Here is an 18,103-nt window from a genome sequence, read left to right on the forward strand (position 1 = left end):
GGATATAGTAAAGGGGTAGGAGGAAGATGCATCAGCCAACTCGCTAGATCTCCACAGTCTGGGGAAAGTTCCGCAGGTTCCAAGTCCTGATGTGTAGGCAGGCTAGGGGATAGGTTCAAGGTCTGGTCAATGTCCAATTGTTGTCCCGGGGAAGTAAAACATCGTGAAGGGGGGCATTATGGAAGCCATCTTGGGGTCAGGCAGGGGACTGTACTGTACACTGATACACTGGTGACCATCCTAAGGTCAGGCATCTGGCAGTTAAAGTCAATATCAAGGACAGCGCCCGCCAGGGAATAACAAATCCAGCGTGCACACGCCATCACACGCACAGACATGCACAAGCACACACAAATGTGAGCAAACACTCTCATATGCGCACTGACGCACACACAGAAGCACATAGACAAAAAACATCCAACAACACAAGCACACATAAAATCCCATGCTCTAATACAAAAACACCCAAATATATGCACACGCAAACATCGTCACATGCACAGACATACACAAGTACACACAAAAGTGCTCACACTCACATACACGCAGACACGCACACACACACAAGCACACATACAGAAACACAGGCACACATACAATCACATGCTCCAGAACAAAAATACCCAAGGACGTACATGCAAAATACATGCACACACACCATCACATGAACAGACATGCACAAGCACGCACAAATGTGTGCACACACTCTCATACGTGAACAGAGGGCGCATACAACTACGCATACAGAAACATCCACATGCACGAGTACACATACAATCCCATGTTCTAATACAAAGACACTCAAATACATGCACACACCATCATACGCACAGACATAAGCACCCAAACAGAAACATCTGCTTACACAAACACAAGCACACATAGAATCTCATGCTCTAATACAAAAACACCCAAATACATGTCCACACCAGCACACTCCCAGACATGCACAAGCACGCAGAAATGTGAACATAGTCTTTCATACATGCATAGGCTCGCACACACACACACACACACACACATGCGTCCGTGCACACCTCCTCATACACGCACAGGCGCACACACAAAAGCACACCCATGACGCATTTCTCCAGGACTGCCGGAGCTCTGCTGATAGTTCTTTCTTCATTGTATGGAATGCACCAGTGAGGGTGGCAAATAACGATTCGAGGACGCCGTGCGTGACTGGGTCATCCGCATCAGTCTGACCCTTCGCTGATGGGGAGACTCCCTTCATTCTGGGTGACTCCAGCCCCTCTGACCCCGGCTTGAGCAGCATACTTTTTTCAAAAGGCGGTGTTTCAGAGTTCCTCAATTTTGCCTTGTTACACTATCAAGGTCTCTGGCCACAGTAGTTTCACATTTGAGTTACCTGCTTAATTCAGCATCACAAGAGTCAAACATACTTTTCCTTGAACCAATCCGCTCAAGAAAAGCCTGGCAGAGCAAGGAATCCTGATTAAAAAAACACATAGTTAAATGTTGGGCTTACTGTAACTTATATAGAACTATGTTTAAGCATCCACAGTCCAAGCTCACATTGACTAGCTCCAACAGGGATACTGTTTCCATGTTCCGAGCTGACTGCCAAAGCTTCACCTCAAGCATTCCTATCAGCCGCCCAAATAATGGCAGTCCATTTGAGAGTTTCTATCCCCTCACTTCAGCCTGCACAGGGATCTCATGAAAATATTGCCCAAGAAGAAACTAGGGGGCATATTATCAAGAACGGCGTTAAAATTATCGTCGGTTTAGCGGCAGAAAACTACTGCTAAAGTGGCGATAGTGGGCTTGATAATATGCCCTGGAGAATTCCAATAGAAGTCGATGTTCACACCAGAACATGGACTTCTATTGGAATTCTCAAGGGCATATTATCAAGCCCATTATCGCCGCTTTAGCAGCAGTTTTCTGCCGCTAAACCGGCAATAATTTTTAACGCCGTTCTTTTTTTTAATATATATTTTTATTAATTATAACACAAGAGTAGAAATATACATATCGGGCATCATTCGATGGAACATATCATAACAAGGAACGGGCAGATCAAATAGGAGAATACACAACAGTTATAGGCTTCTGAGAGAAATCAATATCAAATTAGAGCTGAGATAAAACAATACGGTACAGATTGCCTTAAGCAAACATCATCGGATCCCGCCCACCCAGAATACAGAATATGAGAATCGAACACTCGACACCCGGATATGAGGATTAAACGATCAGGAGAATATGCCACATCTCTTGTGAAGAAGGGAAAAGGGACATAGAAAGGTCATAGAACAAAATAAAGGAAAAATAAAAAAAACCACCTTCAACCCCCCACCCTGCACCCCTGCAGATGGCTACGACCTAACCCCACTAGCAGCGTGCCTATCGCCCACTAAACTAACCCCAAGGAAGGGAAAAGATGGAGGAGGAGAATCGTAAAAGGCAAACACACCCCCGGTCTCCCGTATCCCCCGCCAGAAGCGATCACCCCGAGATATAGTCAAACCAACATATAGCAAATTTACAACCCAATCGGGGGAGTGTGGCAAAACACCACCCAACTCCCGTCACGTTATAGGTTCAATCCCGGCATGGAGTCAAGCTAGTTTATCGAACCCAAGCCCTCGAGTTCAACCCTGGCCCGTACGGTACTTCATAAGAGTCTTTGCCACTCGAACCACCATCTCAATTGAAAATGCAAAACAACCGTCAAAGTTCACGTTGGTGTTGCAGGATAGGCAGACGGAAAGATGTTCACGATTTCCACAAAACGAGCGAAGGAAAGTGTCCAGAGATATCAAGTCTTTCCAACAGTCACTGAGGAACATGTAGCGGCACAGAAGACTATCCATATCTGAAGGAGGCGGCAGCAGGATCGAGCAGGGAGCGCTGGCGACAAACACGGGCTCGCTGGCTGTGAGTTGGGGGTCGACAAAGCACCGTAAATCCGGGTTATGCCCGGGGACCTCGATCTCAGGCGTACATTGCACCGCTGGTACCACAGATAGATGAGAGTTTAACGGAGAGTCATAGACCGGTCCCAAGATACCGACCACTTGCACGCTCAGTGTCCGGAATACAGCGGTGAACTGTGAATGGAGCGCCTCAATGGCGGCCATAACGGCCTGCAGCGATGGCGTACCTTCCATCCGCCCCATCTCCTCTCACGCAGAGGCAGAGCTGGATTCGTACCCCGAAGGCCGGCTTCTCCGGGGCAGCAGGTCACGCAGATCCAGGGATCACAGTGGGCGCTCTCCGTCGTGGAAGATCGACACCGTCGCCGGTAGCGAGGGCCCCAGCCCCGGGGAGCCAACAGGGTCTCCGGGCGCCGGACCCCCGGACACGGCAGACGGCGCGATACGCTGATGTGTTCACGGTGTAAACCGTTCACGATGCCACCATCCGAAAACAAACAGGTTACGAGGCACTTGGGGGGACCGGGCTCGGTCCAGGTCCAGCGGCCGTTGTCGATCAACTCCAACCCGGATGAGCTAGAAATTGAGGCCCCGGCTTCCAAACGATGTGAGGCCGAGAATGGGAACACGGCATATCTTCGGCATCCGATAAGATAAAAACCTCGGGATTACACCTTTAGAAGCAGAAATACTTCATGAACCCGGGAGTCTGGTGCGAATTCAGGATGAATAGCAGGATCTACGAGCTGCTGGCGGAGGTCGACGGAGCCGGGAGCTTACGCGGCCATCTTGGTTGCTAGCGTAGCTCCTCCTCCTTTTAACGCCGTTCTTGATAATATGCCCCTTAATGTAATATGACAGTGATAAAACTTAAAGACAGCATGGGATAGGGTTAGTGCTTTTGTACACTGAAATTACATAAGGTGCACTCCCTGATATAAGCAATCCCAAAAAATGTAATGCATGGACCATTTAGGTACGACTTTCCTTTGAGAAGTTTAGGCTCAAATGTATTGGCAACTATTTTTTTCCCAAGCACAGTGCAGGCGTTGTGCAGGCGAAACCTAATAATCCACCCACCTTAGTAATCACATTTTCACATGGACTATTTCACAGGGAGGCCTGTTATTTATTCAATCCGCCAGACCTTTGGCTTTGGCAGACAATAGCATGCACATATTTCTCTGCTGTAGGGCCAGCTCCATGTCTGCCTAATATTGTTTCAAAAATAGCACCTTCTTGTAGCAATATATATTGCCTTCCCATTTTTTTTAGATATTCCAATGGACCTTCCTTTCTCTGGATTAGACAACTTCAACAGCACGTGCCTCTGTTTTACTTGAATGTGAACAGCCTTGATTAAACCATTTTTACCAAAAGCCTGTATGCGTGGAATGCACACTGGTAACGCTCAAATGGGTTTGCAGCATGGTCATCAAATTATTACTACAGTAATTATTGTTATTCAATAATAAGGACAGCGGATGAGATGTACGTCCCAGAAGTTGAGATGAAATGGACCAGTGCACAGCACTCAAAGTCTACAGATGTCCAAAATGGCAGTAAGCGCATCATTTGGGACACCCCTCCAACTTTGGTGAAATAAACTTGGTTACCTCTTTAAGCCAGCTAATTGCTGAAAGTGGTCACCTGGGTCCTTTTTATGGTGACAAATGCTCTTATTGTGGCCCATAAAGACAATGAGACAAAAGTCAGGCCAATGGCGGTCAGAGTCAAATGCTAAAGGGCTTGGCTGCGCTGGGTTGTTAGACAAAGCCCTTCCATTAAGTCACCAAGTCTAATTCACCAAATACTTTAGCTAGTCATGCTGCACATTTATTCACCTCATTATCTATCCACGTAGGCGAAGGTCACCTAGTTTACTGTGCCAAAGATAGACTAAGGACTCTGGCATTCTGTCCATTTGTGCATTTAGATCACCAGCCACAATTATTGGGATATTCAGATAAGCAGTATCAAGAAATTGCAGCAATGCAGTAATCTCAAACTTGTATATATTACCATTAGGAGGTACAAATAAATGCAAAAGAATATACTTCATCTTATTGGAACCTTTGCGTCTCACCTTTACCAAAACGGCAAGATCACAAACTAAAGGTACATCAATTCCTTCAGCTGTATACTACTGTGAGGTATTAATACAATTGATAAATCACCCTGTGGGTGCCCTTTAAGTTGAGGTCATTAACATGAAATCTCTTATTAACTCGCCCAGGCCGAGCAGGCAAAGAACTGGCTTTCTTAAAGTAACAAATAACCATCTCTTCATGCAGTGCTCGAGTGGCACCTGCAATTAAAGCGAACACTACGTGTTGTGCCTGCTCCTGTTGACTTTGGACTTCTGCTCACATACCCAAACCTCTGACTTGACCTCCTTAGCCTATAGGAGGACTGTTTGCGCCGAGCTTCCGTGTGCACTCGACAGTAAACTACAGCTACTTCATAATGCAACATTGTGAATGGTGAGTTGATTCTCTTTCTGTGAGCGCATTACCTGGTTCTGTGCTCTACACTGCTTGCTAACAGCATCCTCTATTAAGCTCAATTTTTCCATAAGGTCCTCCAGAGCTCTGTAGTTGTGAAGATCTCAGTAATTTCACAAATCAATTATATTACTACTCCCCTTTATCCTGAGAGTAGTGTCCCCTACCTTACTGCAGATTCAATCTTGTTGACCGCGGGGAGTCAAGTTGCACTAGGGCGCTGGCTGCAGTATGGAAGGCCCTTCTGCCATCAATCCGAATCAGTTCCAGAAGTTAAGCGTGACTCACTGTTTTCTCTTGTGCTTTCCATATACTTCTTTGTAACGTCCATTGTGTAATGGGATTCACTTTGACAACTTTTATTGTTTGCTATATAGAAGCCATATAAGGCACTAATTAAAAGTTGAGATGTGTTTTGGTCAGGAGTACTGTTCTGCCTGGGGCGAGTGCTGGGTTGGGACCTCCCAGCACATCCTCTTTTTAGGACTCACATTGGACAAGCGCAACATAGCCCAACAGTGAAAGTCCTCTTCTCCCCCGGGGTGGCGGCCTGGAAATCCGCACTAGATAAATGTATGTCTGCCGAGGTGGCGGTGTTTCAGACTAGGGTTGCCCGCAGAAGCACGGGAAGATCTGGACTGCATGGGCCAACTACCGGGCATCAACCTTTCTATTTTTCCCACATCAACGAATCAGGACCTTATAGACAGACTCACCATTTCATGACTTTCCATTCTAATGCGTTGGCCGGCGCGGAGATATGCCTGTATGTTTATATGCCTGTATAATGTTTCAAGCGGGATGTGCGGTACAAGGGAGGGGGGTGGTGGGAGGCGGGGTTGTTGGTTTGAACGTTTTATTGATCCTCAAATGATACCCTCATCAGTGACTTGTGTACCTATGATCCGTGCCTTATATGAACATTGCTTGTTGGGGGTACGCCCCGCTGGATGTAAAATTTCAATAAAATCTATTGTCAAAAAAAAAAAGTGGAGATGTGTCTGCCAGTGTGCAGCTAGAGACCCACACTTGTTGGTTGAACAATTGTGTTATTAGTGCATGCCATGTTGATGTGCTGTCAGGAAGCGGTTTGTCTCTGATTAGTAGAAGATTATTCGTGGTGATACACTGTAGCTGGCTTCTATTTCAAATGTTTGTGAATAAGTGCCGCCGATGAAGTCCCTCAAAAAGACAAATGGCGGTGTTGTACAGTTCCTACTAATCAAGAAAGACTGTGTGTTTGGACAACATATCCGTCAAAATATGGGGACTGAGTCCATGCATATAATCAGAATATGTTGGCCAAATTCCTGGCTAACTCACAGTGCGCCATCTGGAACCCTAAATATTACAGTGTACCGGATGGTGCCTGTAACCTTAAAACATGACCACTCTGAATCCCCCAAGATAATTATGGAAACAGATCTACCCTTCCATGATTACCTTCGGCATGCCCAGTAGAAGGAAATGAAGCATTGTTACCAGCGTTATAAGAATGGTGAAGAAGATAAATAATTCAACCATTATAACATTGCTGTGATTATGTGAATATATATCATAATGATAACCCTACCTAAGACTGAATCTACTCTAGAGACTGTAGTAAGAAGTGCATTCTGTAAGATCTCTTGGAGCAGTTTAACTCCTAATTTACCTGTATGTGTGATGTACCCGGAAGCCAGTCTGGTGTTTAAGAGGTAGCTGTCCTTTTAAGGATACTGATTGAAGTCAGCAGGGCTGGCAATCAATAACAAGCGAATTTCGAGGATAATCCATGGAAGCGCTCCTCCCACGAGTCAAAGCTCAGAAGTAGTTTATATAATTAAAACCGATTAAGTTCTCCTGTGTCTAAGGGCCTTTACAAACATTATTTGTCGTACTAATTCAGACCTGTCACCAAACGGACAATAAAACACAAGGGCAGCATGCTCAGTGTACTTTATCCTTGAACAAGATGTACAGTGTTGTGATGAAATTCTTATGAAGAAATGTGTGTTGCAATCAGAACACTTTCTGAGTACGTTATCATGTACATGCAAAGTATTGTAAAAGTCATCGTCTAAAAAAGATGTCAAGTTTAAACGTAAATGTGTAAAATGGAAGCTTTTGTGCACTGACCCTGTTGAAATCCACAACTGGGGCAGTATGTTCATCATCATGGAGAACTGAATTCCCAATGCAGGTAAAAAGATAGATTGGTGATAAAAGCATCTGGCTACATAAGTGGAAATATATTCTTTGAAGAACTCTCACCCACACAAATGTATGACTCTAGCTTTGCACTGGGAGACACAGCTTAACTTTGATTTCAGCCTTATGTAACTTATGAATGCATTTCAAGCTGAAGGCATCACATACTGGTAGCACTCATAGTGTGGACAATGTAGTTTTAGAATTAAGAGAGTGCAACTTGAGGAGCTCTCATTCATCTTTGGCTACTGTCAAGATGCCCTTGAAAAGAGAACAATATTTTTGTTATATCGATGCGTCCAAGAGAGGTGGAGTAGGGTAGGATTAATTCAAGATTTTCAAAATATGCAGACAAGGTACATTTACATACAGTTAATCTAAATGGACGTCTCTTACATAGCAACTAGCACTTATCTAACTGTCCTGGGCCCATGTTTGTATACACCTTTCGTATAGAGAAACCAGGAAAAAAAAACATTTGTTTACCATCATTCAAAATCAATTTAAGGTTAATACTACATTCTGTTTGTGCAGCTTGCAAACCAGATGAATATGGACCAGACTGTAAACTCAAGTGTCAGTGCAGCAAAGAGGGAACCTGTGACAGATTCAAGGGGTGTATCTGCTCCCCAGGCTGGCATGGTCTACAATGTGAAAAAGAAGGTAAGCGCAGTAACTTGGTGGCATATGTCTTTAGCTGTAGTAGCTGAAGAGCCCATTAAGACTGATGTTCCACAATGTAAAAATATATATTTTTTAAATGTTTATTCATTTTTATCTCAAAATTCCATCATGCATTTCTTCAACTGTAAAAACAATATTAACATTCTTTGGAATGCAGCATATCAGTGCAAGAAAATGTTGTACCGTTTAATCTTAGAGTGCCAACTGTTGTTCTCATGTTCCAGGACTTACCATTAATATTCAGATAATATATCATATATCATGTTTCCATTCAATGCGTGTATGTGTATAACTTCAGAAATATATAATTGCCATTTAGACGATTTTAGTCACCTCCCCAAATCCAAGGCATTATGCAGACAAGAATTTATCTTATTTTACGACACTGTTGGACTTGGCCCTTTTTGCAGGATCATCCCAGAACCTTTTGCCTTCCTCCTGTATTTTTTCTGACCTGTTGTGGGTGGTTTTATGACCCTGGGCATGTTATCAGTTCAGTGCTAAAGTTCATGTGCTCTCTATGGTAAATTTGGTTAGATTGGTCTACACCTGTTTGACATATTTAATTTACCTGTAAGTCCCTTATACAGTGGTATCCCATATACCCAGGGCCTGTAAATTAAATGCTACTAGTGGGCTTGCAGCGCTGCTTGAGCCACCCACCAAGGCAGCCTTTCAAACCTGTCTCAGGCCTTTGCCACTGCAGGGCCTGCACGCGGAGTTTACTGCCACTGTGACATGGCACATAAAATGGTTGCCACCTCTGCAACTCCTGTTTTACTACATATACGTCACCCCTGAGGTAGGCCCTAGCTAGTCCTATGGGCAGGGTGAGGTGTAGGTAAAGGGTAGGACATGTGCCTTAACTGTGTGGCATGTCCTGGTAGTGACAAAGAGCCTATTTGGTTTCTCACTGCTGTGAGGCTGCCCTCTCATAGGAATGCATTGGTGATTCCCTGATATGTGCTTCAGTGATGAATCCTGATCTGAGAGGGATAGCATGATCAAGTTTGATATGTTTGGAATAGTAGTGATAAATCCGTTTTATTGGTAAAATCAGATTTATTATTACTATTTTAGGAATGCTACTTTTTTAGAACTGAGCATTTCGGTGTGATATGTTTCTTTGTGCCTGCCTAATGTGTATTGACCGTCTGGTTCTGACTGACAGGGGGAGAGGGGATGTGCCTTCCTTCCAGCCAGTCCCTGAGGGGTTCAGGTGTGTCCTGCCCTGCCTGGGTGACTAAGCGCTAGGCTGAATAGGCATGGTCTGCATTTGAAGTGATGGGAGGAGTAGCACCTTCACCTGAATAGGCCTTCCTTCCACAATGATGGCTCAGCCCCCCTGTGGTGTGTCTGGAGCCAGGGCTTACACGTTGAATGGAGAGTGTTGTGCACTGTTAATTATATTTTTAAAGTGCCCCCAGAACTGGTTTAAACTGGGCTCAGGGCCCTGTGCCAGTGCAGAACAAAGACTTTTGGTACTAAAAGTACTGGGGCTGTGACCCCATGTCTAGAGTTTGCTTGGAACGGGAAGAACTAAGGAGAACACACTGACTGGACTTCGGTGTGCCAGGAGGATCCACCACTTGGGACTGACCTGCTGCCTGGCTGAAAGGACTTCCACTCTGCTGAGTGACTCTGTGCTGGCCTGTCTGTGCCCAGCTCTGTCCTGTGTGACTTTTTGGGACATAGTACAGGGCTGAGCGCTTTCTCTTTATTATCCTTTAATCAAATGCGTGGTGAGCGCTCTACTTCTGATGCCCTGAAGTGCTCTTGGGTGCAACAGCGTGTGCAGCCCTACCCTGCCTGCGGGTTCTTTTTTTTATTTGTAGCGCGAGTGGAGTGCTGTGGGGTGCTTCCCTCGTCACTTTTGGGGCCTAGAGGCGAAGCGCTGCAGCTTGCAGAATTCGTGCAGCTCTGTTGTGGTGAGGCACCAGCGAGTGCTTTGGCCAGCGTTTGAGGAGCGCTGTGTACGAACTGAAAGGCACTCCCTACCTTCCGCAGCAACAAACCATTGGGGAGTCTGAAAACCGTCTGTTGTTTTCCCTTACCTCGTGCGAGGGCTGTTGCAGGGCGCGACCGCCCCGAGTCCTGGTTGCTAAGCAACCACCAAGGGAGCCACGCCGGAATATTTCCGCTTGCAGAATCCAACTCTACCCTGGGGGTGGGGCCCGACCACGAGAGGAAGCCAGAGCCTCTTGGGCTCCCACCAGCCACACATGGAAGAGAGTTCCCGGTGAATAAGGTCGTCGGAGGTGGGCCTGGCCGAACCCATTCCCCCCACATCTACGCCAGTAGCTGGGCCCATGTCAGTGGGCTGAGGTCCTGTTGTGGATCTTTGAGGAGCGTTGTTTTCTTGGGTCATGCTTTGTGCAACCTGAGTGGGGTTACCGCCTTCATTGTACTTCATGTGGCTGGCCCGGGGCTATGGCATTCCTGGCCACGTTTGGGGCTGATTGGGAAGCCTCATGCTGGGGAGAGGCAAGTGAACTACTGCATTCCCTGTTGTAGGTGGGCACGTGGTCCAGAAGCCTACGGGCGGACACAGGGTTACGCTCATAAGTGGCAGAGGGGTTCACCTGGGCAGCAACAGGTGTTTACTGTGCTGACCGAGAGACAGAGGTAGTTCTAGAATCTACTTAATGGTGACCCAACGCAGTGGGCCTAACTGTTATATTCAGGGCTGCATGATAAAGTAGTGATTGTTCTTACAATGTTGGCATAGCCTATGCAACCCATGGGTGTGTACTCAGTGCACAGTGGCATGATGTTCCTAAAATGTGTGCAACTTACAAGTGTGCATTGTAATGCACTACTGACGGTGTATGTATAACGTGTGGTGCTAAGTGCAATCCTGCCAGTAGCTACTGGCCCGTAACTGTAATGTTTATGACAGTGGCCTGATTGGCCTAAGTGATCTATGTAATCCCTGTGAAGTCATGATGAGTGGCCCAGTGTAATATATGTGATTGGTTTCTAAAGTGTTTTTATGGATAATACAAAGGCTATTTTTATATAACCTTGTGTGGAGTTTCTTTTGTAGTGTGCCTAGTGTGTCAGTGCTGTGTGAGTGTGTTGTGCATACGCTTTACACATTGCCTCTGGGATAAGCCTGACTGCTCGACCACACTACCAAGGGGGTTATCTTGGGTGTGTAACTCCCTCGCCCTGACTAGAGTGGTGGGTTCTGCCTGGCTTAGGTGCATACCCTAGCCAACCAGAAACCCCATTTCTAACAGACACCCTCTTCTTTCATTGGTTGCTCTCACTGTTTCCATGCCCTAATCCATTCATTGCAGTCAAATTTCAATATTTGAGGATATTGTATTACCCCAGTTCCAACCAAAGTCCCACTTTGCTAACATTAGTCCTAATGTGTTAAACACCTGTCCACATTGCTAGCCTGTGCACCCCATCCAATGGTCCAATGTAAATTAAGGAGAGAGTAGATGGGTTCTAACAGCCAGAACTGCTGGCTTCGGAACTGGGGAACCAGAAAATGCTTAAGGCAGCCACTCCACCCTCTTCCCACACAAGTTAGAGGAGCGGAGAAGGGTAAGAAAACAATGTAGGGTTGATGGCAGGAGTTGCATTTTAGCTGGTGGCAGCAGGGTGTGAGAGTGAACACACGTGGTGGCATTTGGAACCTCACTAATGGGTGAGAGAACATTTACCAAGCAATGTTATTCCACCCACTCCCCAGCATGGCCCTTTTCTGGAGTACAAAGCTACTGCATTTTTCAAAAAACGCAACTTTGCACCTACAACTTTGCCAAGCTAGCATTTTTTTTTTAATTTGTAAAGTTGTGATCCATCAGAATTTGTAATGCCAGAAACCGGTCCCCGGAAGCTTGTTTCCTTTCCAGTAAAGAATTGGCTTGGTAGTTTGGTCTGCCCTGTTCCCATGATGCACTGGGCCAGGGTCAGACTAATTTGCATGTAGCCAGGTTCTGAGCTGGGATGGTGCAGTGAGCTAAAAAACGGTGATGGATCAAGCCCTGATCTTTTGACTGGGTAGGAGTGTTCTGCTTAATTCAGATACTCTGTCCATCACCACCCCCTTTATGAACCATCAGAATTTGTAACATCGCAGAGCCCTTCAATTTATAACCCCTTTTTATACACATCCTATGAAAATTGAAACTTACATACCTTGATGCATTGTTCCACACTTCCTACAACTCTTATACCTGGAAAATGTAGATAGAAGTTAGATATACAGAAAATGCTTGCAAAATAGGAATATCCTCAAAAGTTATGAGTGTGTTGGTGTTCACCTCATTTGATTGTATTTCTCTAATCTCTCCTCTGACACTCCAATTGAAATAGGCAATATTGCAATTTATGTTCAAAACTATGCGGGTTATTAACAAACTGCATTTTGTAGTAAGTGAAGTAGTACAAGAATGGTTACCTTCTAAGTAACTAGAGCTTTGCCTCTCTCTTCTCTCTGTCTTCTTTCCCTTTTTCTTTATATCTTATTGGCAGCTACTGATGCACCCGAGGTCGTTATTTATTTATGTATGCTGGATCCTGCAAACTGCATTCTGCATCTTGAATGAATTGTATTTTGATGTGTAATATGTGTTCACGAACTCTCAAAATAAAAAAAAATAAAAAAGAAAAAAAAGAAGTCGTGCTACATTAGTACTGCTCGTGAAATACAAAATGCTATTCACTAACCTACGTGCTGAGACTTCCACCTCCTCTACTCCTTACTTTTCTGTGAATAATTCTCCACCAGGCTTGCAGAGATCTACTCACATGTAGAACTACGTTTTTATGGGAAGGGTTGGAAAATGCGGAAAAGTTACACCTAAATGGGAGGGGTTTATGAAAGCACAAGGAGGGGTTTAGGAAGGGGCATGCTAATACAAATATCCACCCACATAAAAATAAGCCATTGCTATTCACAAACTATAATTCTACATTTATTGCAGCCAAAAAGTTCCCAAAACAGTAGTAACAGTACATCCTTGGAGCAAGTCCAACACCACAAATGGCCACTTACAGGTATTGCATCGTAGTCCATCGAAAGCAGGCACCTCAATAACACCCTATAAAAACTATGGGCCTCATTACGATCGCGGTCTGACAAGCGTCTGACCGCCATCATTTTGGGCAAGGAATCGGCAGTCCCGACAGCCCAATTACGATACAAACACTGTGCAGGTGGTTGTAAAAATGCTTTTTACTATTGAGGCTTGTGCAGCAGCCCAGGAAAAGAGCCGCTGCACAAACCGCAATAGTAAAAAGCATTTTGAAAACATTCATGCACCATTGCCAGGCACCATGTGGTGCCTGGCCCAAGGTGCATAGATGTTTGGGGGGGGCACCACATGTACCCCCCTCGCCATTTAGCTTTGGCCCACAGGGGTCAGAGCCCAGCTGGGGGCCACCAAAGTCCCTTTCCGGCGGCCTTTTCATGGCAGTGGGACTGCCATGAAAAGGCTGTCAGAAACTAACATCCTAATCCCTACGGTGGTGCCTCCACAGGCACTGCTCCAATTGTAAGGATTAGTCTACGTCACCGCCCCTATGGGCTCCTTGAGCCTGTCGGAGGCAGCGGTCTTTCCGCTTTCGCCCAAACTGCTCCGACGGCTGGTATTGTAATCCGGCGGCCTGACCGATACCCTGGATGTCGGGCGGATCGCCACCGAGGGCATGTCCGACATCCTAATGAAGCCCTAAGATACCTAAATAACATGATTCTGACATTCTAAATAAATTTATATTTTTCTAATGTGAAATATGTATATATACATAAATAAATAATCATCATATTATTGAACTATTTAAAAATAAACTTTTTCAAATTTAACTTAAACATTCAAACTTTAAAAACATGTTTTAAACATTTGGAATAATTCTATACATGCATTTTGATTAATGTTAATACATGTTAGATTAAAACAAAATGTTACTGTTGGTAGGATTGTTTAAAATTATTATTTAGGAAATATCTAAAAATTGGATGAATATATTGGAATGAATTAATTATTTAATATACAATCATTGTGCTATAGCATTTTATTTAATTAGTTCAGGGTATAACATAAATATGTATATTCATTCACATTCCTATTTTATATTTCAATATTTTAAATTAAGTGTTTAAAGAGTAATAAACTTTCCTATTTTTCCCAATACCTTGCTCTGGGAGCAGGGGAGATCTCTGCCACCATGGCTGAAGTCTCCACCTATGTGTGAAAATTTAGAGTACTAACCTTCCTGTCATGAATTCAAGTCAACACAGTGGTGAAAGGTATCTATTTCCAACTCGCCATACAGCATAAAACCATTCCACTTCTACAAATCGATCACTGGGTGGAGCTGCCAAAAGTCATTGTCATGGCATCCAAAAAGTCCTACATCACAATATATGTTGGTCTCTTTAAAAAAAAGCAGTATCACGCTATAAAAGCTACTAAGACAGGTACCCAAACTGTGCCTAAACCTCTGCAAATGCATGCATGTAAAACACCCTGAAAATTCACCCTTTCAGTAGAAGCCAAGAACAAATTCAAGATTCTCTGGATAGTTCATAAGTCCTTTTCGGGAAGAGGCCTTAAATACCTAAAGAAACTGACTGCTTATTACATCGCAACCGGAAGCTTCTGAGCATCATCTACCCAGATGATTCATCAGTGATCATTCAAGAGGCTAAAATATTGCCGGATATTCATGGAAGCACAGGATCCCGGGCAATAGAATGACTTTAAACTCTGGATTAGATTTTGGAAATACAGTAATGTGATCTTGATTTCTTGTAGGCTAATTGCCAACGTGGTTTTAACTTGAATCGTTTATTTCTATTTTGATTGCCTGGATGATTACTACAAAATCACTTTATATTTAACATTACTCTTGGAAGTACCTAAACCTTTTTCTTTTTTTTTGGGAGATACGTCTCAGAAGGATTTAGAAAAGCAAAACCTTGTTGACAGACTTTGGTATTTCCATGACCAAATAGTTATTCATTTATTTGTTTTTTTTTTAGAGAAAATGTCATACACGATCACTGAGAGAACAGATACAGTAGTGGGGCGTTGGGGGTACCTGGACATGGCACAAATAGGGTGTATATTCTTCGAGTGGGGAGATTAATTGATGAACACATCTGTATAATGCGAGATGGAAGAGTGGGTCAAGGAAATCCAAGGATAATTCTAGTGTGAAACATACTTGATATTGTAATTAGTCATTCTTTTTTGTAGGTAGAGTGACAACACAGGAAAGATAGCGTCAATACTGACAACTTGCTCTTGTGAAGATGTTGAGTAGGCCTGTCTCTCTGAATCTTCTTTGAAAGATTAAGGTGATTTTTATCTAATGTGCAGTTTTTTTCTTGGCGAAGAGAAACTTTTCTTTTAAGGATAGTGGTGCCAGCGTCCTCTACCATGATATTATCCTTTGAAGCATCTCAGCTGCTGTTTAGGAAAGATGTAGCGCTGATGGAATTATCGTGATTCTCAGCAGTTCCACGTCACAGCATGAGACCTCATTATCGCCCGAACGCCTCCCTTATTTTTAATGCTTCACATAGAATGGAGAGTCCACAGTCAGGGTGACACATTCTCTATACCTCTAGCTCCTCATTAAGATTTTGATGATTCCTCGCCTCCTGTAAACCCATTTAGTGTTGCAGTTACTCAGGCCTATATTGCATCTGTCCTGATGATGATCCTATTATTCGGATAAGGATTGAAATACCGAGACAGTACCTACAGATCCAGCTTACGTTGATTTATTGTATATCTTAATGGTTGTATCTCTGCAAATGCAATTGTGACTCAAACAGTGTACTGTCTTGTCACATGTGTTACACCTTTGCCTGAGCACTTCCCTCACCCAATTCACTTCACTTGGTTCACAGCGCTCTGCAGTACTTGGTTTTGGAATTTTATTTATAGATGGATTTTGAGAAGGTAACTTCTACAGCTGGACTAAGCTGGTCCCTGTAACCGGCCCACGCTCCATCGCAGTCCGCCTGACCTTGCGACTTTTCCCTGGTCTAGCATGACCAGATGACCACAAATGGCACTTTGTGCTTTTAGGTGCTAAAACGACCTCAAATGTTGAAACTGCATATTTCAAATCACCTGATTATTTTTTTGCCGTTCTGGTATCATTTTATTTATTAAAACGTACTCTGTCTTACTAAATTGGTTCGAGATTTTTCTCTGGTTTTGTTTTAACTTTATTACTGTTTGTGTGCTGCCTAAATACTTTTCACTTTGCCTCTAAGTTATACCAGACTGCTTTTGTGCAAAGCTACCAGAGGGTTAAACACAAATTCATTTTGTGACTTTTGTGGTTGTTGCCTGAGTGGGGCTTCCAGCCCCCTCAACCAATAACCTATTTTCTTACACAGGGCAGTCTAAAGGGTTGTAGAATTCATAGAAATCAAGAAAAGAGTGCAGAGAAATTAGTAGTCAAGGGATGTATGTATTCCAACATACCAGGTGGCCACTGTTGTTTGAAGTGAACTTGAGAGGCATCTAGAGGTTCCCCTACTCGAATCAGCAGAGAATGAGGCCCTGAATGCTCTGCCATGGAAACATGATTTGACTTTCTATATGTAGAAAAATGAGACAAAATGAAATGGTGGAGTATCAGACATGGGGCTCTTTAGCCACCCATTATCTAAATGGGGTGTATGAGATTTTTCTGAGTGGTGGGGTTATGCAAGCTTGTGACGTGCAAATTCAATCATAAAGGATGCTTGAATGGCTTTATGGCATGTGTCTAGAACTAGTCTTTTAGACAGATAGTGTGCCTCCATAAACATAGGTTAGAATGGGATATGATACCTGAATTCCAAACATAGTTGTACATTTATCTTAGCACGAAGATGTACTATACTTTCTAGTTGGCAAGATTTATTTATTTATTAAGGAGTTTTATATAGCGCTAGCCTAACCAGAGGGTATTGGAGCTCTTCACAGTTTTTGAGCAAGATTCATACAATAAGCAGTATTCTACATATAGGTTCGGCAGTCCAGTGTGCTGAGCACCATTGAGGTAGTGCGTGAGTCCTGAGATAACCTCATAGAGTGCATATTGTCTCGGGGTTGATACAATAAGGCAGGATTCTACATATAGTTTCGGAAGTCCAAGTGTGCTGAGCAGCATTGAGGTAGTCCGTGAGTCCTGAGATAACCTCATAGAGTGCACGTTGTCTTGGGGTTGAACCAATTAAGGGGGGGAGCAGTTGGGGGACGAATAGTAGGGAGGAGGTGAGTCTTAGAGCTACAATGTCAGGAAGATGATGAGCAGGGACTAGCATATTGATGGCCACTATCCATTCGGGAGGGAGCGGTTGAGGAAAAGGACTTTAAGTTGTTTTTTTAACTTTGTGAAGGAAGAGATAGTCCTGATACCAACTGGGATGGCGTTCCAGATTTTGGTTGTGTTTGCGGCGAAGGACCGTGTGGCAGTTTTTTGTTTGCGTGTTTTCATGGGGATGAGTAGTAGGGTGCTGGAGCTCCTGAGGTTCCTTATCTGACCAGCCCTCTTGAGTTTGGCAGCCAAATACTCAGGTTTTCCTGTGTGCAGGGCTTTGTGTGTCAGGCAGGCAGTTCTGTAACTGGCACGGAGTTTGATTGAGAGCCATTTTAGTTCTCTGAGTGCTGGTGAGATGTGATCGTATTTCCTGTTTCCTGTGACCATTCTAGCTGCTGCGTTGAGAGTAGTTTTGAAGGGTGCTAGGTGAGATTTTGTTGTACCAGTGAGGGTGGCATTCCCATAGTCGAGTCTTGATAGCACCAGTGATTGGGTGGCTTGTTTGAGGTCGTTGGTTGGGATGTATGGTTT

At 44.1% G+C, this 18,103-nt stretch overlaps 1 protein-coding gene across 1 annotated transcript in view; it reads left to right on the forward strand.

Annotated features, from left to right (window-relative positions):
* Window positions 1–18,103, forward strand: part of TEK (TEK receptor tyrosine kinase) — a 668,093-nt gene that overhangs the window by 251,245 nt on the left and 398,745 nt on the right. The window contains exon 7 of the mRNA XM_078676713.1: window positions 8,135–8,263. Within this exon, the coding sequence (XP_078532839.1) occupies window positions 8,135–8,263 (129 nt within the window). The remainder of the gene's footprint in view (window positions 1–8,134; window positions 8,264–18,103) is intronic.

The sequence above is a fragment of the Lissotriton helveticus genome, chromosome 2_1 (genome assembly GCF_964261635.1).
Source record: "Lissotriton helveticus chromosome 2_1, aLisHel1.1, whole genome shotgun sequence".
In the NCBI taxonomy this organism is placed as follows: Eukaryota; Metazoa; Chordata; class Amphibia; order Caudata; family Salamandridae; genus Lissotriton; species Lissotriton helveticus.